This window comes from Malaclemys terrapin, chromosome 14 (genome assembly GCF_027887155.1).
Source record: "Malaclemys terrapin pileata isolate rMalTer1 chromosome 14, rMalTer1.hap1, whole genome shotgun sequence".
Lineage (NCBI taxonomy): Eukaryota > Metazoa > Chordata > Testudines > Emydidae > Malaclemys > Malaclemys terrapin.
The window spans coordinates 39,920,443-39,944,610 of record NC_071518.1 but is presented as its reverse complement, the minus strand read 5'-3'; the positions used below and the strand labels follow the sequence as shown (position 1 = coordinate 39,944,610).

The window sequence follows — 24,168 nt, the reverse complement described above, 5'->3', positions numbered from 1 at the left end:
TGGGGCGGGTATCCTGGTTATGGGGATTGCAGTAGCACAACCGGGCCCCACACAGGGGTCAGGGCCCCGTTGGGCCGGGCACTGGATGCATTTGGTATTTGCCCTAATTAGCCCCGTACCAAAGGGGCACCACAGATCCCTGGATTATCCAGCTCTTTTGAACCTAAACCAGACCCACAGGCTCCACGGCCTCCCAAAGCATCCCTGCCTCCCAACACAGGATTTGACTCCGGTCACAGTTGAATGGTCCAGGACGAATGACTGTCAGGAGATGGAAAGCAGCTTAATAGATGAGGTCTTTGTTATCATGGAGGGAGGAGCTGCGGGTCAGGATTGAGGGGCACCAGCAGGGCTGGCATAACAAGGGGGCTGCGGGTCAGGATTGAGGGGCACCGGCAGGGCTGGCATAACAAGGGGCTGCGGGTCGGGATTGAGGGGCACCGGCAGGGCTGGCATAACAAGGGGGCTGCAGGTCAGGATTGAGGGGCACCGGCAGGGCTAGCATAACAAGGGGGCTGCAGGTCGGGATTGAGGGGCACCGGCAGGGCTGGCATAACAAGGGGGCTGCGGATCGGGATTGAGGGGCACCGGCAGGGCTGGCATAACAAGGGGGCTGCTAGTCGGGATTGAAGGGCACCGGCAGGGCTGGCATAACAAGGGGGCTGCCAGTCGGGATTGAAGGGCACCGGCAGGGCTGGCATAACAAGGGGGCTGCGGGTCGGGATTGAAGGGCACCGGCAGGGCTGGCATAACAAGGGGCTGCGGGTCGGGATTGAGGGGCACCGGCAGGGCTGGCATAACAAGGGGGCTGCGGGTCGGGATTGAGGGGCACCGGCAGGGCTGGCATAACAAGGGGGCTGCGGGTTGGGATTGAGGGGCACCGGCAGGGCTGGCATAACAAGGAGCTGCGGGTCGGGATTGAGGGGCACCGGCAGGGCTGGCATAACAAGGGGGCTGCGGGTGGGGATTGAGGGGCACCGGCAGGGCTGGCATAACAAGGGGGCTGCGGGTCGGGATTGAGGGGCACCGGCAGGGCTGGCATAACAAGGGGGCTGCGGGTCGGGATTGAGGGGCACCGGCAGGTCTAGGTGCGTTCAGCTCACTCAGGTCCTGTCTGCCCCGTGCCTGGGCCCAGCCAGCTCTGTGTGTCACTGGCTCCCTGCCACGTGAAGCCTGCTCTGCCGTTTCTTGATTTCAGGCCAGAGGGCAGGGACAAGGAATGGTTGTCCATCATCCTGTGCCAGGGAGATTGAGAGGGCCCTGTGCCCATTTGCACGAGGCCAGCGAGCAGCAGCACAGACCAGTGCCCTACAGAAATGGGGCTGTGGTAGCCTGCCCAGATGGGACTGTGGAAGCCCCACAGGAGGGTGGGGGCTGAGCCCAGGGACCCAACCCTCCGTAACCCACAAGCTCGTACCCTGAGGCAAATGGATCCAGTAGCGTTTGACCCCCCCCACCCGCCGGGTGCAGGGGTGGAGCTCCGGTCCCAGGTTGTAATGGGGAGCTCAATCAGACGGTGCCAGAGAGAACCCTGGTGCCAGCGCCGCCTACCAGGCCAAGACACAAGATCAGGGATGCTGCATCAGCCAGGCAGTTCCGCTATAAACTGTCACCGCTGGGCAATGAACCGAGACCCGGTTATTGATCCATGTCAATCGCAGCGTGGCCCTTTACAAATATTCACCAGAAAATCACCACAGCCCACCCACAGGGCAAGGACCTCCAGAGCGGGGAGACCAAGACAGAGCGTGGGGGAGAGGCAGAATTGGGACTAGATTGCAGGTCTCGGCTCCCAACCCTGTCTTCGGACCAGGAGAACCCCCCACCCCTATGGCTCCCAGAGTGCTTTGCGCCATTCTGCCAGGGTGTGTCTAGGGGGAGCCCAGCAGCGGGGCAATGCTGGGAGCGCGGGTCCAATGAGTTGCTCTGTGTCACTGGAAACAAAGCAGCAAGGAGTTCCCAGCATACTCCAGCCAGCACCTGAGATTCCATTTCCTGCCCTCTGGGATTTTGCATTGGCATACCATCCCCTCCCCAGTGTGAGTACAGGGGAGTGGGGTCAGCACAAGGGTTCTGTCCCTCCCCTGGTGTCAGTACAGAGGGGTCCCCCAGTGGAAGTACAGGGGGCAGGGTCTGCATGGGGGATCCCCCCAATGTCAGTAGCAGGGAGACACTCACAGGGGCTGTGTTGTCCCATGCTGTATGAATTTCTGAGCCACATGCTGTGATGGGAGCGCAGTGCAATTCCCCCTCCCGTTCCCCCAAGGGCCGCAGTGCCAGGGGCAGGAGACAGCAGCTGCTTCAGAGCTGGAGGGATGGCCTCACCCAGGGAACGGTGGGCACCCGCCCTGGCCTGCCTGCACTGGCAGCACCATGGGCAGCAGACTGTCCACTGGGTGCAGGAGAGCTCTCCCAGACAGGCAGCAGACAGCCCCCCATGATCCCAGGCAGCAACAGAACTCACCCTGCTCTCAGCCGGCCCCTCCAGAGGGAGCTCATGGGGGCATGATAAGGAGCAGGTGCATGGGGAAAATCTGCCCCCACCCTCATGTGCAGGGAGCTCAGGGGCAGGGCCCTGCCCCCCGGCTCTCACAGCTCCAGGCCCAGGCAAACAGTGGCTTGGCCTTTCCTTGGCGAAAGCGCTGCACAGCCCAGGCACTGGGGCCCCACTGCCAAGTCCAGCCTGCACATGGGATGCAGAGCCCAGAGCAGGGACTTGGCTAAGCCCCCAGCAACTCCCTGCCCCTCGGGCCTGTGCTCGGACCCCAGCACACACGGCCCCTTGTGCTGCTCCAGGGCTGCTGAGGCCAGAGACGCTGGACAGGGCCTGGGGGAAGCCTGTTCTCAACTCCAGGACTCAGCAGCAGCCTTGTGTTCAGATCGGGTGCAGATGAGATCTCACAAGGTCCCAGCTCGCCCAGTGAGTCAATGGGGCCAGATCCCAACTGGTGTCAATGGGCCGTGGCTCCAATGGAGTCGATGGGCCAGATCCCAACTGGTGTCAATGGGCCGTGGCTCCAATGGAGTCGATGGGGCCAAATCCCCAACTGGTGTTAAGGGGCCATGGCTCCTTTGGAGTCAATGGGGCCAGATCCCTGCTGGTGTCAATGGGCCGTGGCTCCAATGCAGTCAATGGGGCCAGATCCCAACTGGTGTCAATGGGCCGTGGCTCCAATGGAGTCGATGGGCCAGATCCCAACTGGTGTCAATGGGTCGTGGCTCCAATGGAGTCGATGGGCCAGATCCCAACTGGTGTCAATGGGTCGTGGCTCCAATGGAGTCAATGGGGCCAAATCCCCAACTGGTGTTAAGGGGCCATGGCTCCTTTGGAGTCAATGGGCCAGATCCCTGCTGGTGTCAATGGACCGTGGCTCCAATGGAGTCAATGGGCCAGATCCCTGCTGGTGTCAATGGGCCGTGGCTCCAATGGAGTCAATGGGCCAGATCCCTGCTGGTGTCAATGGGCCGTGGCTCCAATGGAGTCAATGGGCCAGATCCCCGCTGGTGTCAATGGGCCATGGCTCCACTGGAGTCGATGGGGCCACATCCCCAGCAATCATAAGGGCTGCTGTACCCATCTGCCAAGGGGCTAAATTACTCGGGAGGTAGAGAAAAGGTTGTGAGCACATTGTAGGCGGGGGGTTGATCAAACATAGTTTAAAGGTAGGAGGGAGCATTTAAACACACACACTCCCCCGTCCAGCCTGACACACAGAGCTTTTGTGTATGTGTTTATTGGCTTATAAACACCAGCTGTCTCATTCACACCCACACCCACACACCTAGCAATAGACCGAGCACCCAGCTCCTGTTTCCAAAGACGTTGCCAAATGCACATGCCTGCAGGGACACCAGCCACCAAGTGTCTGGTCTAGGAGGTTTAATTCAGGCTCAGGTGAGCGGAGCTAGCTAAGCCCAACCTAAACCCTCTCCCTGCTGGAGATGTCAGAGTAACATCTCTAGCTTGACTGTAGCTGGTCGTGTCCTAGCCCAGGCAGGAGCCCAGGTGCAGCCTGACCAGTTATATCAGGCGACGAGGTGTTACTCTGCGTCCCGACTCGGAAACAGGTTGCGTGGAGGCCAGGCTTGGCTAGGACAGGGAAGCTGAACCTGCCCTAAGCTCCACCACTTCCCCACGTCTGGACAAAGCCACTGGGAGCAGAACAGTGCTCGCTGCAAGTGTGCCGCGAAGGGGCTCTCCAGCCCAGCACCAGCTGGACACCAGACAACTAGACAACGCTTGAGGGCAGCACGGGCCTCCCCGTTCCAGGGCCGTGGCCCATGTTCCCGTTTGCACCACAGTTACAAATGGTGGGGGACCAAACTGCACGACAGCTGAGTCCTGGTTTCCCGTTTTCTTTGGAGCTCCCAAATGCTGCCAACACCTCAGGCGTGTCTTGTGATCCCAGCCATGTGTGATGCCTGGCAAAGGGCAGGTGGGTGAACAGAGCGTGTCTGGTACCACAGACTGCAAGGGCCTGAGAGATGCCATGACAGCCGAACCCTGCAATGCAGCCACAGTTTGGCAGGCCCAGCCACACAGCGGCAACACCCTGTCAGACCTTGGGTACAACTGACAATCACACTGCAGCCCAGCTGATGGGCAAAGACAATATCAATGTCAGCACTGACATCTGTTTCACTATTGATAATTTCAGTAGAACTAGCAAGCTAATTTTCTTACCCCACATTGCCTCCCCCACTTTCCCTGATGCCATAAGCCCTGACTGTTCCTTCCCCTGCTGCCCAAACCTCCAGCTTTGCCCTAACACAGTGGTTCTCAAACCATTTTAATGGGGTCACCAGGGCTGGGATAGACTTGCTGGGGCCTGGGGCCAAAGCCCAAGTCTGAGGGCTTCAGCCCTGGGTGGCAGGGCTCAGGTTAGAGGTCCCCCCACACCCGCATGGGGTAGTGGGACTTGGGCTTTGGCCCCACACACACATCCTGGGCCACGGGGCTCGGGCGGGCTTAGGCTTCGTTCCCCCCTACTGGGGTCATCCAGTAATTTCTGTTGTCAGACGGGAGTCGCGCTGCAATGAAGTTTGAGAACCCCGGCCCTAGCTGATATGAAGTGAGGCACTTATGTGTTGTCAATAAAAAACTCTATGATGTATTGAAACCTAACCGTGTGGGGCCTTGTGAAACGAACAGAGATGAACATCACCGGAACTAACTGGAGCGGCTGGGCTGGCTGCACTGTTCATGCTCCCAATATCTCCATGCCCACAAGCTGCTGCAGAATGCCCGCCCTGCTGCACTGGAGCCTGGCACGGAACTTAGGGCCAGCTTGGTCAGTCTCCATGCATCTGCAGAGTAGCAGTACCTGTCCCAGTCAGCAGACTCCTAATGCAGAGACCCTTCCGGAAAGCCATCCTCATCACATTGAGCCTCATTCACCCCCAAACGGACCAGCTTCATCCCCCCCCTCCCACCACCACCCCAAGCCACCTTCATCCTCCTCACCTCCCCTGGGGCAGGTCCCCCATCCATGGCCTGGCCCTAACCCCTGCACTCCTGGGGCATGGCCTCTTCCATCTAATGCCCCCACACCCCCAGGGCATGGCCTGGCCCTAACCCCGCACTCCCGGGGCATGGCCTCTTCCATCTAATGCCCCCACGCCCCCAGGACATGGCCTGGCCCTAACCCCATCTCCTGCCCTCTGGGGCATGGCCTGGCCCTAACCCTTGCACTCCTGGGGCATGGCCTCTTCCATCTAATGCCCCCACACCCCCAGGGCATGGCCTGGTCCTAACTCCATCTCCTGCCCCCTGGGGCATGGCCTGGCCCTAACCCCTGCACTCCTGGGGCATGGCCCCTTCCATCTCCTGTGGCAGGGGCGGCAGGTTTGGGTTGGAAGGGGCTCAGGAAGAGGGTTGGGGTGCAGGGGTGAGGGCTGTGGGGTCGAGCTGGGGATGAGGGGTTTGGGGTGTGGGAGGGGCTCGGGGCTAGGGCAGAGGGTTAGGATGAGGGATGGGCTGCCCCTTGCCCAGCGTGGGGCAGGAGCGGTGGCTGCGGGCGGGTGGGGATGTGCTGGTGGAGGGCCCCGCCGGAAAAGGGAAGGGTCCGAGGCAGAAGGGCAGGGTAAGGACAGCCTGGCCTGGCACTAGTGAATGGGGGCGCTAGGACCCTGCGGCGGCAGTTAATGCCCGGAGCAAGCGGAGGGAAGGCAGCGCGGAGCTGCAGGGTTGAGACAGGGTTGCTCCGGGGCCCGGGGAGGTGCGCGGGGGCAGCAAGTGGGGCCGGGAGAGAGACCTGGCCCCAAACATTGGTGGAGCCGGACCCCCGGGCCCTGAATATTGCTGGAGTCTGGGCACCATGGGGCAATACTGCTCGCCGCCCCGGCCCTGCGCCCCCGGGGGCACGGCCCCCCGGACACGCTCCTGCCCCTGCACCCCCTGGGGCACGGCCCCCCGGACACGCTCCTGCCCCTGCACCCCCTGGGGCACGGCCCCCCGGACACGCTCCTGCCCCTGCACCCCCTGGGGCACGGCCCCCCGGACACGCTCCTGCCCCTGCACCCCCTGGGGCACGGCCCCCCCGGGACACGCTCCTGCCCCTGCGCCCCCGAGACACGCTCCTGCCCCTGCGCCCCCGGGACACGCTCCTGCCCCTGCGCCCCCCCCCCGGCCACGCTCCTGCCCCTGCGCCCCCGGGACACGCTCCTGCCCGCCGCCTCAGACCCTGACACTACACCTTGGAGAGCTCCCACCCCCGTTACCTAGGCGACGTTGTCAGCAATCTTCCATCCAGACGCAGGGGACGTTCTGAGCCCGCCCTCGGGCCCGGCCTCCGCCAATCCCGTGGCGGCCCCTAACCTGCTCGGGATGACGTCATGGCCGGTGAAAACCCCCCGTGGCCGCAGGAGCCGCAGCCAGTGCGGGGCGGGCAGGCGGCGGGAGCAGCAGCCGGGCCCGGCCCGGCCCAGCTCGGCCCAGCATGGCCAAGCACCATCGCACCCCGGCGCGGAGCCCGGAGCCCGTCATCGAGGTGAAGAGCAAGGTAAGCGCCTGCCCGCGGCGCCGCCCGGCACGTCCCGCCCCGCCCCGCCCCGGAGCCCCGCGGGGCGGCGCGAGCAGCCTCCCGCCCCGGGGCAGGCCCCGGGTCCCTGTTGCAGGGGGTCCCGCGCGGCCCGGGGCTGCAGCCGGGGCAGGACGGGCGCGCTCCGGCTGCCACCAACTCAGCCCGCGTCTCCAGCGCTCTGGCGGATGCGGGGTCGAGCGGGTTATTCCGTGCGCGGGGCTGCAGCCTGGCGGGCTCAAATCGCCCTTCAGTGCCGGGGCTGGAGCGCCCCGAGTCCGAGCAGGGGCTAGCTCGGGTGCCCTGTGCGGCGCGAAGCCCTCGCAGTAGCCGGCAGGTTATGCAACGATGCAACAGACCCGCGCTGCCGTCTTGCAGGCTGACAGCTCTAGCATCGGTCCCCGGGACACCCGGGGGCTGCGCGAGGAAGGGCCCTCGCCCGTGGAGCTCTGCCCGGCTTGTGCCAGCCGGAAACTTTGCCTCTCTGGCCTGGGGGAGAGAAAAGCAGGTTCCTGGCTGTGCCCCCCCCCCCCCCCCCCCCCGGAATCCACCTGGCTTCTGGAGTCTGGCGAGCGGCTGCAGGACAGCGCCTTGCGCCGGCTGTTTTGATCGGCTTCCCTTTGTCTCTCTGTTGGGTGATTGATTTTCTGAGGGGAGCAGTAATGAGGGAGGTTGCGGGACGAAGCGCCTGGGTTGTCTGAGGAGAGATGAGGGGCTGTATATGCAGCCTCCCTCTTCCCGTGCCTGGCGTAGGGCAGAGACGTTCCCTTGCCCCCCCCCCCCAACCCTTTATTCTGCCAGCCCTGACTGGGTGCCACAGCTCTGGGTGCCACAGCTCTGGGTGCCACAGCTCTGGGTGCCACAGCTCTGGGTGCCACAGCTCCGAGTGCCAGGGCAGTGCGGGTCCGCCAGCGCAGCTGAAGTTGCCCTGTAGATTTTTTTTTTTTAATGTTGCCTCTGGTGCGGGGCTCCGCAGGAGGGAGCGTGGGACAGAGGGCACACCCAGGGCTTGGCTCTCCTGCCAGTCGTCTCCCTGGGTGGATTTTAACCTTGCTGCTCAGAGGCTCTAGTAGGCAGCAGCTCCTCGTGGAAATGTGACGGTGGAATTGCCTCCTGGCACCAGTGCCTTGCCCTGCTGCTTGCATGTGCCAGGCTTCCAGTTGGTCAGGGAGGCCTCCGCAAACCCAGCGGTGGAAGTGGAGCACTGGCTACCGGGTCTCCTGAAGCTCGGCTTACAGGGGAGTGAGGGGACGTAGAGGAGGCTCTTGTGTCCCTTCCTGCGCGGCAGTCTAGCTAGAGGTGACCCAGGTCTGCTTTCTCTGCCTTGCAAAGTAATGCTGGGCAAGGGACTTTCCATAGCCCCCTGCAATGGCGAACACACGGTGGCCAGAAGTGGCTGAGTGCAGGGGCAGTGCTTCCGGTGAGACCTGGGTGTGTGACCCTGTTCAGGCCTCCTCGCACCTGGGAGCGTCCCTCTGCTCTGCGGTGCCACCTCTCTTCCCACTGGCCTGACTCCTCAGCCTACATGCTAGTCCAGGCAGACCCCATATGGGCCAGAGGATGCAGTGTGGGATGGGACGGAGCCCCGGGGAGGGTGCTGGGATGAAGCTCAGGGCTCCTGGGGGAGGTGTTGGTGTGAGGGACCCAGTGTAGTCTGACCTCATTCCCTGTGTGTGCAGGCACCAAGCCCTGGCCATCTCGGCTGGTGAGAGCCCCTGACTGATCCCCTATGGTCTGGACGTGAAGTGAATCGTGGGGCAGAGCTGAGGCTGAGACCCCTGGCTACCATGCTGGTCTCTGGCCCTGACCCCTCTTCTCTGCCCCCAGTTTGACGCCGAGTTCCGCCGCTTTGCTATGAAACGCTCCAGTGTGGGCGGCTTCCAGGAGTTCTACCAGCTGATCCAGACGGTCCACCAGATCCCCTGCGTGGATGTGTTGTTGGGGTACACGGACGTTCACGGGGACTTGCTGCCCATCAACAATGACGATAACTACCACAAGGCACTCTCCTCTGCCAACCCGCTGCTCAGGATCATCATCCAGAAGAGGGGTAAGTCTGGGGCAGTGCCGGGCACCGTCGGCTGCCCACGTTGGCCTCAGGTTCCTTATCTGGCTGAGAGCTTCCTCCAAGGGGAAAGTGGGGAGTGGATTTCGTTGACCTGCTATTCCAGAGCACTAAACATCAGACCAGCTGCAGCCTGTGTTTTGTGATAACTTTGTGGTATGTTGGTGCCCAGGCACTTCAGCTGTGTGTTACAGCCTCCGGTACACAACAGTGTTGGGACCTCTTGCTGCACAGGGGAGCATAGCCAGCTGGCACATGTGATCAACCCGTACATTTTATATCCTGGCGCTGGTGGGAACTGTTAGCTGTGATGGTTCACTTGCTTTGATGGTGACTTGTGGTCCAGTGGGAGTAGGGTGACCAGACAGCAAGTGTAAAAAATCAGGATAGGGGGTGGGGGATAATAGGAGCCTATATAAGAAAAAGCTCCAAATATCGGGACTGTCCCTATAAACTCGAGGCCTCTGGTCACCCTACTCTCTCCCCAGGACTCGAGCAGGGCCTGGCTGCCTAGGGCAGGGAGGCGTGGAGGAATCATTAACAAAATGCAGAAGTTGTCGCCCATCTCACAAACTGCATTGATGCATCGTTCCCATCAATCAAACAGGGCAACAGTGAAGTGTCTGAGGGGGCTCTGCCTGTGATCTCCCTCCTGCGCTGGGCCTCGTTTAATGGTTGTGTGAGGCCACCGATTAAAGCCCTTGCACTGTATTGTGGGACCGGCTGAGTCCTCTGGGGACTAGTTACGTTTCAACAGAAGAAATAGCAGAGAGTTAAACTCCTGCAGCCTTAAAGCCCCACTGCCCTGCACGGTGAATTCAATTAAGGAACACGTTGTTCCTGGAAAGTAGCTCGTCTCTTCCACAGTGGGCAGGTGAAACTCTAAGCCACCGGGCCTGGAATTTATCTCCTCCCAGCATTCTTCACTTGTCCTGATGTGCAGTGCTGTTGAGCAGTGACAGTGTTCCACCCCAGAGATGGGTGAATGTTCCCTGGGTAGGGAAACGTCTTTCATTACCCATATATGCCGATCATAAGAACAAAAATGGAAATACATGTGAACCTATGGGAATCTGCTGCATGCCTATAAGTTCTTTCATCTGGAAGGATCTCGGAGTGCTTCCAGTGGTCTAAGGCATGCAGGCACTAGGGTGACTTCGGTCGCTGCTGAAATGCAGCTTCCTCTGGGGTGAAACAAGCTGTACTTCAATGTACACAGCAGCTTAGGACAGGAAGTGGAGGCTACCGTCTCCGATCACCACTGCAGGGAGGATTAGTCAGCAGATTGTGAGGCTGAGTGTAACCTAGATTGAGTCCTGGGCAAACGTCATGAGTCTGGCTAAAGGACCAGTGGGTCTGAGAGACCAAATGTGGCCAGTAGCAGTATCGGCTGCCTGCTCTGAGGGGCAGCACAGCGCCCTCTAGGGCTGTGCCATAGCACTGCGTTGAGTTCCGCTCTCCCAAAGTGTTGCCTATTGAATTGCCAAACATCATCCCTGCTGATGCCTATGGCGTGCTCTGCTGGTGCCCTGTGGAGCCCCAAACCAACTGGAGGGCTGGGGATTCCCCTGCTGTCCCGTACAGGGCACCCGAAGCCCCGAGTTCCTAAATGGCTTGGAGTAGCCAGTCATCTGCCTCTGGCATCGGTGCTCTCAAAGCACGAACTGGAGGGAGGAGACTCCTGCTCCTCTCAGGTCTCCACGCAGCCCTGAGCGGTTTACTCTCTCGGATCTGAATGCTCGTCGGGGGCCAGGTCCCAACCCCCCTGGGGAGCCCCCTGGTCTCTGGGGTGGCTGAGAAGGGTTTGACCCTCCTCTGCCCAGTCTGCATGCTCCTCAGCGGGGCTTACTGCCGGCTACAGAGGGAGAGGAAAATATTGGCAGATCGCTGTGGGATCAGAGCCCAGGACGCGCAGAAGACAGAGCCTTGGCCCTTCTCTAGCCCCTGCCGTCTGAGCCAATCCCAACCCTGGTGAAGTGAGGCTGGCCCTGTTTCCCAGGTCAGGAAAACTGAGGCACAGAGAGGGGCAGTGACTTGCCCCCGATCAAGGAGCTGCCAACTCCAGTCCCTGGGCTCTAGACGCTAAAGCAGCCGTCCGCTCCCCAGGAGTGCAGGCACAGCCGGGCTCAGGCTTCCAGCCACACCGAGGGGGAGCAGGGTGGGGACTTCACTTTGAATGACATAGTCACACGTTTCTATCTGTGAGTGAACAGACCTAAAACCCAGTGTCTGGCGGCCGCTGCCTGGAGCGCTGGCTTGGGAGCAGGCCATGGGCTGATGATACCGTCTTGCCCATTGGAGCAAGGAGGGGGCAGCAAGCTGGCCTGCTGCCATGGGGCTCTGCCGTGCACGGCACTGCCAGGCCCTGCTCCCCACGCTGCTGCCCCCCCAGCCAGCACTATCGCTCAAGCTGAATCCGGGAGGCCTGAGCCCGCTGCTCTGGGAAAGGCCTTGTGCGCAGTCAGCGTGAAGGCATGGGAGACTCTGCCCAGATCTAGAGCACGGCCCAGCAGTCTGTCTGCCTGCACGGTGCTGGCTGCGTCAGCCGGGTGCTCAGAGCAGCCAAGATAAAAGGGGTGTGTGTGTGTGGGGGGGGAGAGTCTGACTGGACTCCCCGGTGAAAACAAACTGCTCCGTGGGGTTTCCAGGCTGGCGTTCCCGCAGCAGGCTGCTGGCCAGTGAGGGGAGAGATGTCTGGGAGCTGCTGATGTGAGGGTTCACCTCCAGGCTGGGCGGGAGCTAAAGCTGGCCCAGATGAAGGCAGCGTCCCCTGGGCCCGGTGGCTCTGGGCCCCCCCTTCCCAGATGGGTTCCTGCTGAGGTCCCACCAGCGAGGCTCTCGGCAGATGGAGGGCTGAGGCTCTGGCACTAGCCAGCTGGAGGGCAGGCCCCCAAGGGACAACGTCCTGGGAGGGGAAAAGGAGACAGGCTTGGGTCTGCCCCACAGTAAGCAGGGCCTGTGTGTGCGCATCCCCCGCCCCGGAGAGGGCTTGGGTCCGGGGTGCTGCCCTGGAGCCGGGGGGCTGGGCTCTGGGAGCACCCCAGAAGTCCTGGAGGATCCGGTTCCAGGGCCCCCCCCAGTCCGGGGCACCTCTGCTGAGGCTGGAATGGCGGTGGGACCCCCAAGTCCCAGGGGGCTAGATGGGAGGGGCCCTTGCGTAACCACCCCTCTCCTCCGCACATGCCCGTCCTCAAGCACTGGCTGGAAAGGGGTCACAGCTCCCCTGCGCTGGCAGGGCGGGGGGCACTGCCAGAAGCTACCCCCGACTCCAAAGCTGGGTCTGCTCTGCCTCTGCGCTTCCCACTTCCTCCTGGGAGCTAGTGAGAGAGTGGGGCTGGGAGCTGCCAAGGGTCTGGCTCTGACCTGCTTGGGGAGAGCAGTGCCGCTTCCCTTCCCGGCAGCCGTCTCGCCTGCTGGTCTCTGGACAGGCCTGGAGGAAGAGTCCAGCTCTCATGCAGCCCCTCCCTTGGCACAGCCAGACTGTGCTGGGAGCAGAGCCTGGGATGGGCATGCAGGGCACCCCCGCCTCAGGCCCCTCGCTGGGCAAACCCGCAGCTGGGTCCCCCCGGCCTGTGATTCTGCAGAGCAGCAGGGCCTGGCCAGTGGCTGGAAGGGAGACGGGGAGTGTGGGGCTGCCTGTGCGTGTGTGTCGGGCCTGAGGTGTTCCCGGGGGCGGGACAGATTTAAAACAGAGCCTCAGAGATCCATAGCACAGCCCTTAAATCGCAGCCTGTACTGAGTTCTCCTGCCTGGATCCCAGCCTGGGTAGCCGCCTCCTACCCGCCGAGACTCCCCCTGCGGCTCCGCTAAGGTACGGGATTCCCCTGTCCACGCTGCTGCTTTGTGCTGCGAAGCAGCTGTCGCGTCCCACCCCAGAGCGCGCTGCATTTTGGGAGCGGGGGAGCAGGTGATTCTGCGCTGGCTCTGGGGAAGCAAGGCGCCGTAGAGGCGTAGGATAACGAACCAGGATGCGCAGGCTGGGGAGGGATAGAGCCAGACCTGCTTGATCTGGGGTCGCTCCCCTTCCCCCCTGGCCTGGGGTCTGTGTGTGAGCCCAGGCCACTAATGGGAAGCGACTGTTGGGAATTAGTGCAGTAACAAGGCCTGGAGGGCGCTGAACCTAGGAAAGGGAAGTGTTGGGGGAGGGGGCTTCCTTCTGGGGCTGTGTTTCTCCTTCCCCCCCCCCCCCTTTTCCCCCCCGTGCTGCTCCATTCATGGGGGGAGGGGGCGCTGTGCTGGCAGCTAGTGAGTGACTTATTGTAACCAACTGAGCGTGGGGAGATTCCCAAATCTCTGACAGTACGTCCACGGCCAGGTGCTGGATGGGCTGGCCTAGACTAGAGACTGCACGGCAGGGGCAGGGGCAGGGCTGGCTTCACCCCCGGCCCTGCCAGCCTGCCCAGCAAAGACAGGGCTGCCCAGAGGGAGGGGCCAAGTGGGGCAATTTGCCTCGGGCCCCGCATGGGCCCCCACGAGAATATAGTATTCTATAGGATTGCAACTTCTTTTTTATGGAAGGGGCCCCCAAAATTGCTTTGCCCCAGGCCCCCTGAATCCTCTGGGTGGCCCTGGTCTGGAGAAGAGAAGACTGAGGGGGGACTTGATAACCTTTTATGTGCTTTGAAAACAGTTACAAGGAGGAGGGAGAAGAATTGTTCTCTCTAGCCTCTGAGGACAGGACAAGAAGCAATGGGCTTAAATTGCAGCAAGGGCGGTTTGGGTTGGACATTAGGAAAAACTTTGCAACTGTCAGGGTGGCTAAGCACTGGGATAAATTGCCCAGGGAGGTGGTGGAATCTCCATCATTGGAGGTTTTTAAGAGCAGGTTGGACAAACCCCTGTCAAGGTTGCTCTAGGGTTGCTCGGCCCTGCCTCAGCACAGGGGCTGGACTAGGTGACCTCTCGGGGACACTTCTGCCATTCTGCATCTGCTGCAGTGACAGGAAGCCAGGAGAGAGCGCGGCGGGTTCCTCCTCCGTGCAGCAGCTGCCCCTGCACGACTCCTTGGAGGGTTAAAGGAACAGATGGGACAGATGCAGAGTCAGCTCCGCCCCACGCCTGGGATAATGCAGGGAGTCACTGAGGGCAGTGTGCACACACATTTGGGGGGACTGGAAGGGGGGAAGCTCCAGGACTGTGGGTTCAGGAGGACCCAGCTCATCTCAGATCCCGGCAGGAAAAAAAACCCCAGCCCCTTGGCTCACGGGAGCCCATGGTGCCACTTCCCCACAGCGAGGTGCCATTGCCCAAGATGGCCAGAGCCTGCCCCTGGCCTCCCGGGGATAAGTGCATCCCGCCCAGCAATACTGCTTCCAACAGCCACCGTGCAGCATGCACACGAGCCACTTTACAGCCAGGCTCGCACCTGAGAGTGCGGAAGTACATAGCACTCGGCAGCAGGCCTGGGATGGGGCTTTGCAGAACACTACGCTGTGTAATGGCATATGTCACCCTGCGCAATGCACCCCCCAGCCCCAGCGATACCCAGGGCACCGGCCCTGCTGACGGGAGGGGACCGGGGCGAGTGGAGAACTCGGAGTCTCACCCTCCTTGCCCTGGACTCCAACATGTCTTGGCAGGGCCTCTCTCTAAGGGTTGCCAGGGAAGGTCTGTATGGCTGGTGTCCCGTCCTGGACCCAGACGGCAGGGGCCCACCCCATGCTCAGAGGCCCAGCACCCATCAGCCCCTTGTTGGCAACCAAGGGTGTCAGAGACAGAACCCGAAGCTCCTTGCTCAGGGCCACCTGGAGGATTCAGGGGGCCTGGGGCAAAGTAATTTTGGGGGCCCCTTCCATAAAAAAAAAAGTTGCAATATTATAGAATACTATATTCTTGTGGGGGCCCCTGCGGGGCCTGGGGCAACTCCCCCCCCGCCCCCTGGGTGGCTCTGCTCCACACTAACCAAACCCATTTTTTAAAAATCTCCCTTCACGGGTCATGTTTTCTAGACCTTTAATCATTTCTGTTGCTCTCCTCTGGACTCTCCAATTTGTCCACATCTTTCCTGAAATGTGGTGCCCAATACAGCCCAGAATGACATTAGCCTGTTGCAACTACATCACATTGATGCCTGTATTCAGTTTGCAGTCTATGAGCCACAGATCCTTTTCAGCAGTACTACCACCTAGCCAGTTATTTCCCACTTATTGTATCGGTGCATTGGAGTTTTTTCCCTCCCTACGCGTCATACGTGGCACTTGTCTCTATTGAATTTCATCTTGTTGCTTTCAGACCAGTTCTCCAATTTGTCAAGGTCATTTTGAATTCTAACCCTGTCCTCCAAAGTGCACGTGACCCTCCCAGCTTGGTGGCATCTGCAGATTTTGTAGGCAGGCTCTCCACTCCATTAGCCGAGTCATTAAGGAAAATACTAACTAGCACTGGACCTAGGAGAGAACCCTGCGGGATCCCACTCGATACGCCGTCCCAGTTTGACAGTGAACCATCGAGAACGACTCTTTGAGTATGACCTTTCAACCAGTTGTGAACCCACCTAGCTTGTTTAAGAATGTCATGTGGGACTGTGACAAAAGCCTCACTAAAATAAAGTTTGATCGCATCTACTGCTTCCCCCCCATCCAGTGAGGTCAGTAGCCCTGTCAAAGAAGGAAATTAGCTTGGGATGACATGATTTGTTCTTGATAAATCCATGCTGGCTATTCCTTGTAACCCTATTATCCTCTAGGGCAGTGGTTCTCAAACATTTGTACCGGTGACCCCTTTCACATCGCAAGCCTCTGAATGCCACCCCCCCTTATAATCAAAAACACCATCTTATATATTTAACACCATTATAAGTGCTGGATGCAAAGTGGGGTTTGGGGTCGAGGTTGGCAGCTTGCAACCCCCCCCTGTAATAACGTCGCAACCCCCTGAGGGGTCCCAACCCCCAGTTTGAGAACCCTGCTCTAGGTGCTTACAAACTGACTGATTGCTAACTTGTTCTGATATCTCTCCCGGTATCAAAATCAGCCTGACTGGTCTAGAATTCCCCGGATCCTCTTTGTTCCCCCGTTTGAAGACAGCTCTGACAGATACGGCAATTTCCTGCAGTGACACTGGGAGATCTCGCTGTATTACGTTTGTGTCAGCATGGTGGGCCAGGGATTGCCTGGAGTTCCATGGGGGAGAGTGGCCACAGCTCACCCCACAAACTAACAGTGCCGAGTGATGAGGTGAACTCACTCCCCTTCCCCACCCCCCCGATGTGCCACCATCTGGAGAGGTTCACGTGCGCTGGTTCAAACTGGATTCTCCAGAGGCCCCCAGACAAGGGAAGGACTTTTGGATCAATAGCCCGAGTTTAAACTGACTCGGGGCCTGCTTCTGATCCAGCAGCTGGACAGGCCCTTCTGACCCAGGGAGGATCGGGGCCCCCTGGAAAGGGCTGGGGGCTTTGGCCCCCGGAGGCCCCGTAAGACTGAGTGACCACTGGTACGTTTTTAGGATGTTTGTAGGAATTATGATGATTTTCTCTGCAGTGCTTTCATCTTAAGAATAAATGTGCTGGCTTACAAGGGACTGCATGGTGACTTGTCACTGTGGGCGATTTACAGCTGTTCGGAGCGTCTGACGAGAGATCAAAGGTCTGTTTAGACAGTCTGGCTTGCTGGGAATAGCGCTGTCGGCAGAGAACTGTGCAGCCTGGAAAAACCCTGGTCAGGGGGTGGTGACAGCCGAGGAGCTGGGAGCCAGGAGCGGGTGCCTCTGCTGGACCCACAAAGGGGAAATACCGGCGTGTTGCCTGAAGTGTGACATAGGTACTATCTTTGCCTAGTCCTCTGGTGGAGCTAGGCAGGGCAGGAGCGGAGGGGGGTGGCAAAGGGCCGGGCAGGCAGCTCTGCTTCTGGGGAGCATCGGCGCCACCGGGTCCCTGACAGTGTTACCAGGGGCCTAGGTGCTCCCCAGCACTCCCCCTCCCACCGGCCTCAGCTGGGACTCTCCAATGGCGAAGGAGGGCAGTGTGGCTATCGCCACCTCACAAAGGGGAAACTGAGGCACCAAGGGGGCAGTGACTTTCCCAGGCTCGCCCAGCCCAGCTCTCCTGAGTCCCAGTCCTGTGCTCTGCCCGCTCAGCCTCGCTTCTCTGGGCACTGCCCCTGTAAACGGCAGGGAGCGAAGCGCCGAGCCCATGTTGCTGTGAGTCCCTAGTGAGCCTGCCTCCGCAGCAGAGACCTGGCCCCAGTCCCCAGGCCTCTGCTCCCGCGGCTCACTGACGCTTGCACCGCTCTGCAGCAGCCCCTGGGCTCAGCCTGGGGGCAGAGACTCCGCTGTGGCCAAGGAAGGCTTCTGTGATGTGGGGGCCCCCGCCACCTCCCCCTTGTAGGCCAGGTGCCCTGCGGGCAGCTGCTGGGCAGGGTGGGTCCCGGGGGGTTCTCGGGGTTGGGGGGAGCTTGCAGAAGGAAAAGCGCAGCCTGACAAGAAATGGCCCTGGGCATGTGGATTCTGGCTCCAGCATCGGCCTCCTCCTCAGGGTTGCGTGGGCCGGGGCAGCCAGGCAGCCCCGCGGTGGGGTCGGCAGAGGCAGCTGCCCCGGAGGAGGTTGTGCTGAACTGCTCGCATCCCTCGCTCACAGAAATAGCTGGGAAAGGCCTTGCCGAGTTTCCTGGGCTAAAAATACAGCGTGGTGTGTGCACGGCGAGATATTTATAGCCACCAGCCCCTGCAGGCGGGCGTGCACTGGGAGAGGCACTCGCTGCTCAGCCAGGCGGCAGGGCTCACGGGCTGGGGCTGGGCGGCCCCGGGGTCTGACCCTTCCCAGCCCGACCTAGGCTCTCGCCTCCCCCCACCTGTCCATAAGCTCCACATCAAAAGCTTCGTGGCACTCGGGAAAGAAACCTGCGGGCTGGCAGGGCCACGCTCCGCTCACTGCCCCAGCCAGGCAGCCCCGGGCTCTGGCCATCTCCAAGGAGCAGCCAGGCGCTGCAGGGGGCCGGGGTCTCCGTACTGGCTGCGATGCCCCAGTGAGGTGCTAGGGGGCTCTGTGGTGTCAGTGACTGCGAAGTGCGGGGGGGGGGAGTGTCTCTCTCTGCCAAGTACAGGCAGGGGTGTGAGTGACTGGGGGGGGCGCTCTTCTGACCCCGTTGTGGTGCTAGGGGCTGGATGAGCCTGACGGCTCCTGGCTCCATGAACCCATGGGCGCACTGCCAGAGTTGAAGCCTGGAGTGTCATTAGCTGGGGGTGGGCTGCCCCCCTGGGCTCAATTCTACCCCCATTCACTCCCCCCCCCCCCCAGATCAGCCCTGCCCCACCCCCTCCCCAGGGGAAGGCTGGGGCGCACTGTGGCCAGAGACCGAGCCTGCGGGGGGAGCTCCTGGCCCTTGCCCTAGGGACTTGGGACATGCTGCCGCAGGGGGAGGCTGTCTGCTCGACTTGGCACCTTGAGCTGCTCCGAGCTGGAGTCAGTTGGCGTGGCCGGGGGATCCCAGCATGCCCTGCTCCTTGCCGTGGGTTCTCTGCTTGGGGGGACTGTGTCTGGAGTCTCCCTGGCCCCAGTGGCAGCAGCTGGGACTGGGGCGCTGGCCCCACCAAGGGTCTGGGGTCGTGGGGAAGCTGTGCGCAGATGGGCATCTGTGGAACCAGCTGCCTGGGCTGGGCGCACCAGGGGCCTATCCGTAGCTGTGGCCAGCTGGGGAGAGGAGGGTTGGCTGGGAGCTGCCAGTCCCATGGGCCCCCCTCTATATGCAGAGGGCATGGGAGTGGGCTGGGAGCCCATCTCTCCCTGGCTTCTCATGGGGCATGGCTGGTACTCCCCGCTGCCGAGAGCTGGTAGTCTGCCTTGCCTGGCATAGAGACGTCCCCACTTCTGGTGATCCACCTCAAGGGGTGGGCCCTCTGTCTCTGCTGTGGGTGCCCTCAGAGCGCTGGGTGATGCTGCCCTGAGCATCATGGGACAGGCACGGGGGGAGCGACCAGCGGAGCTAGGAACATGCCTGCGGGCTCCTGCATGCCAGCCAGCCCTGGCTCTCTGCCCCAGCGGGAAGAGGCCAAGCTGGCATGCAGGTGACCTGAGCTGGTGCTTGTGGGAGCTGTCAGCTCCAGGGTTAACTCCATGGGGCATGACTCACACTACGATTAAAGCCGAGTTATTCAGATTCCTCTAATCCCAGCCCGGCACATGCCATGTAATCCCCCAGGCCCAGCTCGACTGGCGGGTACAGCCCCACCGCTGCTCTCACCCACCGCTGTGCCAGCACCTGCCCGGCAGCAGGGAGGGACAGCAGCAGGCTAGGGCAGAGCGGGGTGTCCTCGGCGTGGGCCCCAATCAGCGGCTGCATTGCTCCCCAGGGCTGGGCTAGTGGCCGGAAGGGAGGGGAATCGGTCAACGCCAGCTCCTCCGGGACCAGGCCGAACAGAGACCGTCCTGAGCTCCCCCTCCCAGAGCCACGGCATCACGTGCCAGTCAGCCTGGGGAGGGGGACTGGGCTGTCCCAGGGAGACCCCCCACGTCCCCCCCCACAGGATGGGGGGAGTCAGCAGCTACAGTGTGGCCAGCTCCTGTGTGAGGGAGGGGAGTGATGGGGGTATGTGAGCAGGGGAGGGGGTGTTTTGAGGAGGAAGTGGTGGGGCCGCGTCCAGCGTGGTAACACCCTCAGCCACGGGCTGCCTGCTCTGGGCCTGGCTGCATGGGCCTGGCATCTCTGAGTGTCCCTGCCCTGGCGTGGCGCTGGGGGTCTCGACTCGCGCCTCCCGTCACCAGCACGAAGGGCATAACCTGGGTGGGGGCAGCCGAGGCTGCAGAGCGTGATGTGATCCATGGGCACAGGCTGCTCTGTGGGGCAGGGCATGAGGAGGGGCAGCTGGAGTGGGAGGGGGCAGTGGTCTCTCAGGCAAGGGGTCTGATGGCTGCCTCAGCGGAAGCAGCCCCTCCCCCCGGTGGGGCAGAGGGCAGTCTGGTGTTGGAGGGGAGCAGGGGATGGGCTGGAGCCCAGGGGCGAGAGTGCATCCCAGAGTGTGAGGCAAGGGGGCCTGTGGCAGAGATCTGGGTCTGGCACCTCTGTGTCCATCGGCGGGTGGGCTGAGCTGGGGGGAAGGATTGGGGAGATGGGGTGTGCTGAGGGAGGTGTCATGGGGGGGTGTGCTGTGGCCTTGGGGGAGGGGAAGTGAAGCAGGGAGGGTTTGGTGGAGGTGGCGAATGAGTTGGGGTCCTGGGGAGATGTCCGGGGGGCGGGCTCGCAGAGCATTCGGGCAGTGCTGTCTCCCTTCGCCCCATCCCTGGGCTGACATGGCCCAGCCGGCCTTGGCAAGGAGAGCCCGGTGCCAGCCGATAGCAGCGTTCCCATGGCACTGCCCTCTCCGGGCTGGGCAGGAGCCCGTGTGACGCCAGCCGGGCCTGGCCCCCGCTGAGTGCCCTGGGGAGCTGTCAGGACAGCACGGGGGTGGCATGAAAGGCTCGGAGCACTTCACGGCCAGGGGAACCTGCTCCCGTCACCCCCAGGTGCCCTCCCCTCAGCCTGAGGGACGCTGCCCAGCTGTGGCCGGCCCAGGGCAGGGCTGGAGCCCTGTTGCCATGACGCTCTGGGGCAGACATGGGGCATTGTGCTGCTCGCCCCCTGGTGGCAGGCCTGCCCGGCTCGACATCTGCATTGACCCCCGAGCATCAGAGGATGGGGCTTGCGGCCCCCTCCAGTCCTGCAGGACGGGTCCGTCGCCCCAGCCTGGGCACTGCCTGGCCAGTCCTGGATTCTGCCATCTGCAGCTGGCTGGCGTGATGCTCGTGTGGGCAGCGCCAGCCCTGGCTGGTGGCCAGCAGGAGCGATTGGTGCCCCGGGGCTGTGCTGAGCGAGACCACGATGCTCTCGGCAGCCAGCCGAGGGCGCTGCTGGGGCACGCGGCTCTGGAGCTGGGGCAGGCATAGTCTAGGGGGAGGCTCCCGTTGGCCCCATGGGCAAGGCAGGTGCCTTGGGGAGAGGCCCTGAAGCTACACAGACAGCTCAGTCCCTGGGATCCACCAAGTGAGGAGGGACTTGCCCAGAGCGATGGACCCAGGAGTCCTGGCCCCTGCTGTGCCTAGGTGCCCTCTACTGCTCCCGGGCAGGCTGTGCGCCATGTCGACATGGTCCTACGTGTCCCCTGCACAGCACAGCCTGCCCGGAGCCGATACCGGCCAAGGGCCCCGCAGCCGGGGCCTGGCTCAGGGCAGGGGCAATGGAATTTCCCCAGGACGCCGGGGTTCACACCGTGCCCTGGAGCGGGGTTGTGGGACATCACCAGCACAGCTGCCCAGGTGGGTGAAACCCTCCACTCTGCTCCCTTGGGGCTGGGACAGCAGGATGCCTGCCTGACTCCCCCCCCCCCCCCCCCCCCTCTCCACACACCCCGCCCCCCCCCCGCTCTCCAGCCACCCACAGGCCAGTGAGCTGGGAACCCAAGGGGGGCAGGCCGTGAGATCCCAGAGAGGGACGGGCCCAGCCCAGTCCTTCCCCTCCCCCCCCACCGTTGCTCTGTCCTTATCAGAGGGCTCCAGGCCTGCCGGGGGAGGGGCTCATGCTGGGTGGGTTTGGTGGGGGAGGGGCTCTTCCAGGTAGGCTGGTGGGTGGAGATCATGGGCTATTGCGGGGGTTGGGGGGGGTCCAGCTGGAGGGGTGGGGGCTGGGACACGGGTTCGGGGGCTGAGCAGAAGCAGCTGCCTGGTCCCTGTGGGGCTGGTGTGGTTGGCAGAGCCCAGAGGGTTCCCACCCAATTCAGCCCATGGGTGGTACCGTGGAGTCTCTCTGCCGCCTGCTGACCCCTCCTGCCCACCATAGCCCTGGGCTGGTCAGCCATGCCAGCCGCTGCCTGGGCTAGCGAGGACAGCGCCGTGCGCCAGAATAGCTGCCAAGGGCTGCAGGGGGCTCCTGGTGCAGGCGGCAGCACCCAGGGGCTGGAGCAGGGCAGAGCCAAGAGGACGAATTCAGGCGTCTCGTCCTCGTTGGTGGCTGTGATACCTGGAGAAACATACAGATGCCTCAGGGGGGACTTGGGTCTCCATTCAGGGAGAGCCCAGACCCCAAGTCAGGAGGGGAGGCAGGGGAAACCTAGGGATGGGCTAGCAGGGGCTGCGGGTCGGGAGTGAGGGGCCCCGGCAGAGCTGGGGGAGCGCAGGGCAGGGCGAGCCGGGGGCTGCGGGTCGGGAGTGAGGGGCACCGGCAGGGCGGGGGGAGCCCAGGGCGGGGCGAGCCGGGGGCTGGGGGTCGGGAGTGAGGGGCACCGGCAGGGCGGGGGGAGCCCAGGGCGGGGCGAGCCGGGGGCTGGGGGTCGGGAGTGAGGGGCACCGGCAGGGCGGGGGGAGCGCAGGGCGGGGCGAGCCGGGGGCTGGGGGTCGGGAGTGAGGGGCACCGGCAGGGCGGGGGGAGCGCAGGGCGGGGCGAGCCGGGGGCTGGGGGTCGGGAGTGAGGGGCACCGGCAGGGCGGGGGGAGCGCAGGGCGGGGCGAGCCGGGGGCTGGGGGTCGGGAGTGAGGGGCACCGGCAGGGCGGGGGGAGCGCAGGGCGGGGCGAGCCGGGGGCTGGGGGTCGGGAGTGAGGGGCACCGGCAGGGCGGGGGGGAGCGCAGGGCGGGGCAAGCCGGGGGCTGGGGGTCGGGAGTGAGGGGCACCGGCAGGGCGGGGGGAGCGCAGGGCGGGGCGAGCCGGGGGCTGGGGGTCGGGAGTGAGGGGCACCGGCAGGGCGGGGGGAGCGCAGGGCGGGGCGAGCAGGGGGCTGCGGGTCGGGAGTGAGGGGCACCGGCAGGGCGGGGGGAGCCAGGGGTTCCATGTGATTAAAATAACCCAGGAAGACGAGTGCAAAGCCAAAGCAGGGAGGGGCTTCTGCTGGGGGTGAGCCTGGGCTCTGGGTCAAGTTCCTGATCTCAGCTGCGTTGGGGCAGCTGGCTAGGGGGGCCTGGCTGGGGCGCTGTCTCCAGGAGGGGCCGGGGCCGGCTGCTGGGGCCAGTGGGTTCCTGTCTGACCCAGGCACTCTCCTTGCTCCCTGCAGCAGAAGCCGACTCCAGCGTCTTTGCCTCCAACTCCCTGCAGCGGAAGAAGAAGGGGCTGCTGCGGCCGGCGCACCACCGGTCCAAGCCGCAGCTGCTGATCGGCCTGCCCCAGGACTTCCGGCAGATCTCCTCCGTCATCGACGTGGACATCCTGCCCGAGACGCACCGGCGCGTCCGGCTGCACAAGCACGGCTCCGACAAGCCGCTGGGCTTCTACATCCGCGACGGCGTCAGCGTGCGCGTGGCCCCCCAGGGCGTCGAGAAGGTGCCCGGCATCTTCATATCCCGCCTGGTGAAGGGCGGGCTGGCCGAGAGCACGGGGCTGCTGGCTGTCAGCGACGAGATCCTGGAGGTGAACGGCATCGACGTGGCCGGCAAGTCACTGGACCAGGTGACGGACATGATGGTGGCCAACAGCCACAACCTCATCGTCACCGTCAAGCCGGCCAACCAGCGCAACAACGTCATCCGCAGCAGCAAGACCTCGGGCAGCTCGGGCGTCTCGACGGACAGCACGCCCAGCCCCGCCTCCCACTACCTGAGCCACTACAGCACGGCCGAGGGCGAGAGCGACGAGGAGGGGGACCTGGTCATCGAGAGCGACGGCGCCGCCCGCTGCCCCAACGGCGGCCTCCTGGACAAGAGCTGTCAGCAGAGGCTGGCGCTGCCCGGCTCCCTGCACTCGCTGGGCAGTGCCAATGGCAGCCGCGGGGGCAGCCTGCAGGAGGACGGCACGCTCCTCACCCTATAGAGCGCCGCCCCACCCCCTCGCTGGCAGGGGGGCGGCGGGCAGTACGGAAGGCCCTGGCAGCCAGCCGGGTCCTGCCCCAGCCAGTCTCCTCCTCTCCGGCAGGGCCAGGACGCTGGGCGCCCCGTCCCCACCACAGGAAAGGTGGCAGCCGGGAGTGGAGACGTTAGCGCCAAGCCCTGCCCCTCCACCGGCTGTGGGGCTCCCCACCCTTGGGGGGAACCAAATGACTAGACACTGCCCCTCTCAGGCCTCACCCCCTGGGCCAGACCCACCCCTCCCTCACCCCTTTCCTTCCAAACAAGTGGGTTTTTTAAATTGTTTTATGAAAATATGCATCATAAATTAATATATTGCGATGGGCCATTAAACCTTTTTTAGGAA

The 24,168-nt window shown here is 62.9% G+C and overlaps 1 protein-coding gene across 4 annotated transcripts; it reads left to right on the top strand.

Moving 5' to 3' along the window:
• Positions 1-6,899: 6,899 nt before the first annotated feature.
• Positions 6,900-24,168, top strand: PARD6A (par-6 family cell polarity regulator alpha). Of its 4 annotated transcripts, none has more exons than XM_054049379.1 (3): positions 6,900-7,001; positions 8,847-9,069; positions 23,039-24,168. In XM_054049379.1, exons 1-3 carry the CDS (start codon positions 6,939-6,941, stop codon positions 23,785-23,787), a joined length of 1,035 nt encoding a protein of 344 aa, XP_053905354.1. In that variant the 5' UTR covers positions 6,900-6,938; the 3' UTR covers positions 23,788-24,168. The 4 variants fall into 4 exon arrangements, with proteins under 4 accessions (XP_053905354.1, XP_053905353.1, XP_053905355.1 ...); XM_054049378.1 differs by having other exon boundaries at positions 23,036-24,168; XM_054049380.1 differs by having other exon boundaries at positions 6,917-7,001; positions 8,699-9,069; positions 23,036-24,168.